Raw genomic sequence first — 8,079 nt, 5'->3', positions numbered from 1 at the left:
TGGAGAGATCTAAAAATGGCAGTTTGGAGAAAGCACCCTTCTAATATCAGGTACCTGGAGCAGTTTTTGTCTGGCCCATTTTTGGAGTTTTGTGGGAAATGATCAATGTTTTGCTTTTAGCTTCATTCTCTTTTGTGTTTTTCATTTAAGACCAATTAAATGAAGATAATAATACCAAAGAATTTGTGATTGCAATCATTTTCAGGAAGAAACTGAGCATTATCTGACAAAATTGCAGGGGTGTCAATACTTTTGGCCACAACTGTAAGATAGATGACAGATGCGGGACTGAGGCATCTCTCTGGAAATTAGCTGGGAAACTAAGCTGTCCCAGGCAGAGAGGCACAGATAGTGACCTTTGCCATCTTCTGCCTGTTATTTGGATTGTGATTATAGGAAGGTGGAGTGACAGTGACAGAGAAGACTCTTTCTTATCAGCACCAGATAGGCTCATCCTCATCTGTGAGACATGTAATGCGCTTCCAGCCGACTGGGCAAAGACATGAAGAGGTTAAACAGTTTATAAGTAACTTTGGTCAGAACAAAAAAGGGAGTAATCTGAACAGCGCAGACACAAGTTACTATAGACAAAGAGGACACACAACATCCAATATGAGGTCCGCCCTGCTGCTGTGCGCCCTTCTTCTCCTGGTCCCTGGATCTCCAGCACTAAAGATACAGGTCAGTATTTCACCGCACACCATTATAAACACAGGTCTAATACAGAGCTTGGATATTATAGTATGACATAGTGGACACTTCTTGGTTTACAGGTCGGAGATTTCACATTTATGTTGGATTCAGTGCTGAAGTTGAAGCATTTCTTGGATGGATTCGGGAATGACATGGAGGCTGCAGCAAAAGAAGCGTGCCATAGTCCAATACTCCCAGAGGAATTTCGTCCGGTGTGCGTGGAGGACAATCCTGCGGACATCTTCATCAGGCTTAGTAAGCACTACTAGTAATACTTATATAGTATGGGTAAGTTCACTTTGGGCGTTTTTGCTGCTTTTTTTCTTCAGCAAAACCTGATTTCTTGTCAGGAAAGAAGCTTCGGCAAAAACGCAGGTTTAGGTGCATTTTTGGTGCTGGTTTGGTGCAGATTTGGTGCGTTTTTGGTGCATTTTTTTGTGTCTCTTTGTCCATGCTAATGTCCATGACTTTTCTGCAGAAAAACTGCTGCAAATAATGATACCTGCGTTTTTGCAGCGTTTTTTCAACACCCATTCAAGCCAATGGGTGAAAAACGCTGCAAAAATGCTGAAAGAAGTGACATGCTCTATGTCCCAAAAACGCAGCAAAGCACAAAATCCTGATGACAAAAAAAACAAGGTGTTTGCATAAGATTTCTGAAATCTCATAGGCCAGTGATGGCGAACCTATGGCACGCAAAGCCCTCTCAGCTGGCACGCGGCCTCGCCTCACTGATCCAGAGCTGGAGCTTCCTGGCTGCCTCTCACACATTGAGCGTCGCGGCCGCGGAGCTGAATGATGATGTCATCCAGCTGCGGCCCCGCCTCTCAATGTGTGAGAGGAAGTGAGAGCCGAGGAAGCTGCCGGCGCGCGGAGAGGTGAGTGTGGCCGCTGGTGTGTGTGTGTATGTGTGTGTGGCCGCTGGTGTGTGTGTGGCCGCTGGTATGTGTGTGTGTGTGTGTGTGTGTATGGCCGCTGGTGTGTGTGGTGAGTGTGGCGGTGAGTGTGGTGTGTGTGGCCGCTGGTATGTGTGTGTGTGTGTATGGCCGCTGGTGTGTGTGTGTGTGGTGAGTGTGGCGGTGAGTGTGGCCGCTGTGGTGTGTGTGTATTTGCCAATGATGGGGAGAAGGCCAGTGATGGGGAGGTGGCCAGTGATATGGGGAGATGGCCAGTGATATGGGGAGATGGCCAGTGATATGGGGAGAGGGCCAGTGATATGGGGAGAGGGCCAGTGATATGGGGAGAGGGCCAGTGATCAGGGCTTTGGACCAGGCAGATGCCTGGGGCCCCCACCTACAAAGGGGGCCCCCTGCATCTGCAGTCCATTTATGAAGTGCCCAGACGGTGTACAGCAATGAATAATGCTGTGCATTGCTGTGAAGTCTTGGAGTGTCTCTCGCAAAGCCCCTTGAGCCCCCCTGTCTCTTTCTCCCTGAAGTTAGGTAAAAAATTGAGAGTGAGGGGAAGGGGCCGATTACAGCACAGTGACAGCACAGGACAATGCCTGCAGCTCTGTCTCCTCCTGAGTCCTGTTCATGGCTGCTCTTAGCACTGTCCTGAGAATGGATATGCCAAGTGAAGCCGCAGAACCTGGTAAGTAAGAGCAGCAATAACATGTTAGAGTGCAGTGATTTACTCACTGTGGTCCCAGAGCTCTGTGCTGATTGCTGTAGGATCAGGATTCACAGACACATACAGCAGCGATCAGCATCAGCTCTGACCACAGTCACTAATCACTGCTTGTAATGTGACAGGGCGACCTCCTGTCACTACTGTCTGGATGACACAAGACAGGAATATTGTCTGCTGAATCAGGGGATTTATGATATAGAAATAAATGAATTCCCATGTGAAATAATAAGGGTAAACCATACACATATATAGTATAGGTGTGCATATGAATCAGCGTTTTTGGTGCATTTTTTTTTGCAGCCAAAGCCTCTCTCTTGGCATTAAAAACACTGCTTTCAAAACACCCATTTTTTAGGGTATGTGCAGACGATCCGGAAATGGCACTTTGGACGCAGCGGACATGTGCTCCGTCTAAAGTGCTGCCATCTGTTGAACGCAGGTGATTCCGCGTGTGGTCACTAGTGTTGAGCATTCCGATACTGCAAATATCGGGTATCGGCCAATATTCGCTGTATCGGAATTCCGATACCGAGTACCGATATTTTTTCAATATCGGATACCGGAATTGGAAGTCCCCATAATGCAATGAGCCACTGTTGTGGCCGTGATTGGCTGCTGAAATGATGTCATCATGATGCGCGGTCTGTGCGCATCATGATGCGCGGTCTGTGTCGACAGCCGGGGGTCTGTATGGGCCTGCCGGGGGCCTGTGCCGGCTGCCGGGGGTCTGTACGGGCCTGCCGGGGCTTGTGCCGGCTGCCTGGGGTCTGTACGGGCCTGCTGGGGGCTTGTGCCGGCTGCCAGGGGTCTGTACGGGCCTGCCGGGGGCTTGTGCCGGCTGCCGGGGGTCTGTACGGGCCTGCCGGGAGCTTGTGCCGGCTGCTGGGGGTCTGTGCGGGCCTGCTGGGGGTCTTTTGTGTGTGCAGGCATTGTCCGATGTAGTCCCATCGGACAATGCCTGCTACAATGACAGTGATTGACACATTAGCCAATGATGGGACAGTAGTAGTCCCATCATCCGGCTAATATGTTGAATGTAAAAAAAAAATATATATATACATACTACATACATACTACATATATACAACATTCATACATACATACTACATACATACTACATATATACAACATTCATACAACATACATACTACATATATACAACATTCATACATACTACATACATACAACGTACATACTACATATATACAACATTCATACATACTACATATATACAACATTCATACAACATACATACTACATATATACAACATTCATACATACTACCTACATACTACATACATACATATATACAATATTCATACATACTACATACATACATACTACATATATACAACATTCATACATACTACATACATACTACATATATACAACATTCATACAACATACATACTACATATATACAACATTCATACATACTACATACATACAACGTATATACTACATACATACAACATTCATACAACATACATACTACATATATACAACATTCATACATACTACATACATACTACATACTACATATATACAATATTCATACATACTACATACATACTACATATATACAACATTCATACAACATACATACTACATATATACAACATTCATACATACTACATACATACTACATACATACATACATACTACATATATACAACATTCATATATACAACATTCATACAACATACATACTACATATATACAACATTCATACATACTACATACATACAACATACTACATACATACTACATACTACATATATACAATATTCATACATACTACATATATACAACATTCATACATACTACATATATACAACATTCATACTACATTCATATATACTACATACATACTACATACATACTACATTCATACTACATATATACTACATTCATACAACATACATACTACATTCATACTACATACATACTACATTCATACATACTACATTCATACAACATACATACAACATTCATACAACATTCTACATACATACTACATTCATACAACATACATACATACTACATTCATACAGCATACATACATATATACTACATTTATACTACATACATACTGCATACATACAACATACATGCTATATACAACATACATACTACATAAAATTCATTCATACAACGCATACATACTACATATATACTACATTCATACAACATACATACATAGTACATACTACATACATACAACATGCTACAGACATACAACATACATACATACTACATACAATACATTCATACAATACATACAGTACATATGACACAGAGTACATACTCACCATCAAGTGACACTGGCTTCGGGGATCAAAGTGACAAGTATTCATGAGTATGTACTCTGTTATATCTACTGTATGTCTATATGTATGTATTGTATGAATGTATTGTATGTAGTATGTATGTTGTATGTCTGTAACATGTTGTATGTAGTAAGTATGTATATATGTTGTATGAATGTAGTATGTATGTATGTTGAATGAATGTAGTATATATGTAGAATGTATGTATGCATGTTGTATGAATGTAGTGTATATGTAGTATGTATGTATGTATGTAGTATATATGAAGTATGTATGTAGTATGTTGTATGTATTTTGTATATATGTAGTATGTATGCTGTATGAATGTAGTATATATGTAGTATGTATGTTGTATGAATGTAGTATGTATGTATGCTGTATGAATGTAGTATATATGTAGTATGTATGTTGTATGAATGTAGTATATATGAAGTATGTATGTAGTATGTAGTATGTATGTATGTTGTATGAATTTTGTATATATGTAGTATGTATGCTGTATGAATGTAGTATATATTGTGAGGTAGCGCTGTCATTCAAGGTTGGGGGACACTCGCTTGGCAGCAAATAAATCACATCCGGTACGGGTTTTCCATAAAACCATATCAGTCCGTGAGGTTTATTATTCAGCATAAACCAAAGGAAGCACCACAAAGTTCATTATCTCATCCGTCAGGGTTCCTTATGCGGCTTCACCATCGCATATGTTAGTTCCCTCCAGGGAGCTCTCAGGCACACATCGCCAATGCTCACACAGCCGCTCCACTGGCTGTTAGCCAGGAGATCCTTCTTACGGGACCTTCCAAACTGGACCAATCAGGTCCCAGCATTCCCCCATGTGACCTACCCTGGCCACCACCATATATGGTCCGTAGCCACGCCCACCGGGTCACATGACTATGACCTCATCACAGGTCCTTCACATACTCATATAGCCTTTTACTATAGGTGTTATCAGACACACCCCTGGGTGGATTTGTAGGTAACCAGAACCCGCCCATCTCTCTAGTTACCTGAAGACTTCTCCCTTATACTTAGAAACAACACCTCAGCCATGATATTGCTGATCACACATACACAAGTCTCCATCTCAAAGCCACCCACTTTGAGATACATAACTATCCTTCAGGATTCTGCCACTCACCCGTTCTCTTGGGACATCCACACAGCGCCCCCTAGTGGACACAGTGGTCATTACACCACATACCCCGCCCCTCTGTTCAAACTTGTGGGGTTGAACACACAATCTTACACCAGGATCTCGAGACCGGGCACTCATTACACCTTGCCCCATAGGTCGAGAGAACCGTCTCCCTCTGTCATCCGGCCATATTTCTACGTTAGGCCTCCCCCGCCCCCAGCGGTCATAATATCGGTCATTGTCTTTGACCCTCCAGTTGCAGCCTGTCTGCGTCATCAGACTTTGTTTAGTCACCACCCTCCTAGAGTGCGCTTCGTCACCTGACCGTTCTCCCACTGACCGGCTGTCCCGGTTGGTATGGTCATCAGTCTTAATCGGTCCTACTGTCTGGCCTGCGCCTGACCCATTCAGCGTCTCACAGGAACTGCGGTCTCTCAGCCTCGCACGGCCCATTGAACTGCCACTTGCTGACATTTTTCGGCCACCTGCCATGTCACTACTTGGAGGAACCCTTCGGGTCCTTACATCTTGGGTTGGAGGCGGCCGCCACCTGGTATTCCCTACTTCTTTATTAATTCGCTGACGGTCCAGCCTCAACTGCTCAATTTCTTGCAGGTACCCCACGCGATACTCCACGAGCATCCAAAAGTCTCTCAGGCTCTCCATGGAGCCAACCACGATGATGGGAATTCTACCCACTTCACTGGATACCGGGTCTTCATTATCAGGAGGGATCCTCACCCTCACCACACCGGGGATTTTCACGAGGTCTTGCATCACCTTCCCGGATCTTCCAATGATTCTCCCAATCAGAGCTTTGGGTACCGGAACCACGTCTTTCCGCAAACCCAGCCGATCCATAGCCTCCCTGGCTAACTCCAGGCGTCGAGCAGCTTTCACATTACTCTGCCTGACCAACTGTTTGACGTGGAGACACTGCAAATGCATCTCTTTCAGGACAGCTACCCAGTTTGCTGTATCTTCTCTGGCGGATATTATCACTAACTGCCGAGTCTCAGGTGCCCAGTGCACCTCACATGCCTTGACCGCCTCTTTGAAAGCCTCATGTACACCTTCCTCCACACAGGGGTCTTGCATGTCTTCTGGAACATCAATCACAGTCTTGAAGGACGTGGTCTTGCTCTCTTCCAAGCCAGGAGGCTCTGGCCTTACCAAGGACACTTCCCTCACTACAGTTGACCCGACCGGGTGACTGTCTTCTTCAGTTCTTAACTCATCAACTTCACTCGATTGGATCACTTCATGACCCTTGGCCACTATGGCTACTGGCAGTTCTGTCTTATTATCCCTCACGCTCACCCGCGGTAAGTCTTCGTCCAATTTCTCCCGAAGAAGACTGTTAACTACTCATCTGAGTTCCTCCATCTCTTCCTTGAGGTTCTTGTTCACACTTTGCCAGGTGGACAGGTGACCTCTGAACTCCAAGAACTTCTTTCTCGAGCTCCTCGACCCTGTGTTCGGCCGTTTGTCTCAGTACGCTTTCTCGTTTGACATGTTCATCCACCTCTTCTCTGAGGGCCTGATTCAGTCCTTGCCACGTTACCATGTGACCTTTGAGCTCAGAGACTTCTTTTTCTAGCTCCTCTAGTCTGTGCTCCCTGTCTATCTCAGAGTCACAGTCACCCCCAGAGTCTGAGTCACCCCGACCTGCCGAGTACTCCTTCCAGCTACCCATTAACCGTGCGACTACTTCAGCCGTCTTATCCACCATGTCAGCGTCAGTTTTGTCATGAGATGTCTGGTCCGTCCGTTGGGCTGACGTACCCCTTTTCCCGGTCACTTCCACCTCTGACCTTTCCACGTCAGGAGCCGTCACCGTCTTCGTATTGGTTAGCCCAACAGTAGGAACGTCTCCACCCTCCTGGCCTATATCATCAAACCTGACAAAGTCCCGGCCCCACTCCAAGGCATACACTAAGTCTGATGGTATACTGCCCCCTTGGCCCTCACTGCCTCCACGCCCCTCAAACACCACTCTGTCTAGCACATAGTTCACCGTGACCCCATGTTTACAGCGACCCTGAGCCATTTTCTCAGTCAGACAGAAAGTGAGAAGAGTTCCTACCAGAGTCACCTGACTCTTGGAGTCCAACCGTCCCGAGATTCCTTCCCGGTGCGCATCACAGTACACACTTGCGGCCAGTCATCACTTGGAAAGAATATCCCACATTCTGGAAATGACATACATGAACACTGCGGTTTCCCAGACATACCCACTGAGCCAACCAGTGCTGCCATTTCTTCAGACTCGGCCCCTTTCTG

At 45.2% G+C, this 8,079-nt stretch overlaps 1 protein-coding gene across 2 annotated transcripts in view; it reads left to right on the top strand.

Moving 5' to 3' along the window:
* Positions 1–434: 434 nt before the first annotated feature.
* The window catches only part of LOC141085074 (guanylin-like), a 50,230-nt gene continuing 42,585 nt past the window's right edge, over positions 435–8,079 (top strand). The window contains exons 1-2 of one of the 2 annotated variants that reach the window (XM_073570108.1): positions 435–681; positions 774–948. In XM_073570108.1, the coding sequence (XP_073426209.1) occupies positions 475–681; positions 774–948 (382 nt within the window). In that variant the 5' untranslated portion in view covers positions 435–474. The remainder of the gene's footprint in view (positions 682–773; positions 949–8,079) is intronic. The other variant, XM_073570107.1, reaches the window with a different exon arrangement.

The sequence above is a fragment of the Dendrobates tinctorius genome, unplaced genomic scaffold (assembly GCF_039654945.1).
Source record: "Dendrobates tinctorius isolate UK_male_01 unplaced genomic scaffold, ASM3965494v1 ptg000028l, whole genome shotgun sequence".
Taxonomy (NCBI): domain Eukaryota; kingdom Metazoa; phylum Chordata; class Amphibia; order Anura; family Dendrobatidae; genus Dendrobates; species Dendrobates tinctorius.
The sequence above is the reverse complement of the archived record's forward strand: the minus strand, read 5'-3'. Positions and strand labels throughout refer to the sequence as shown.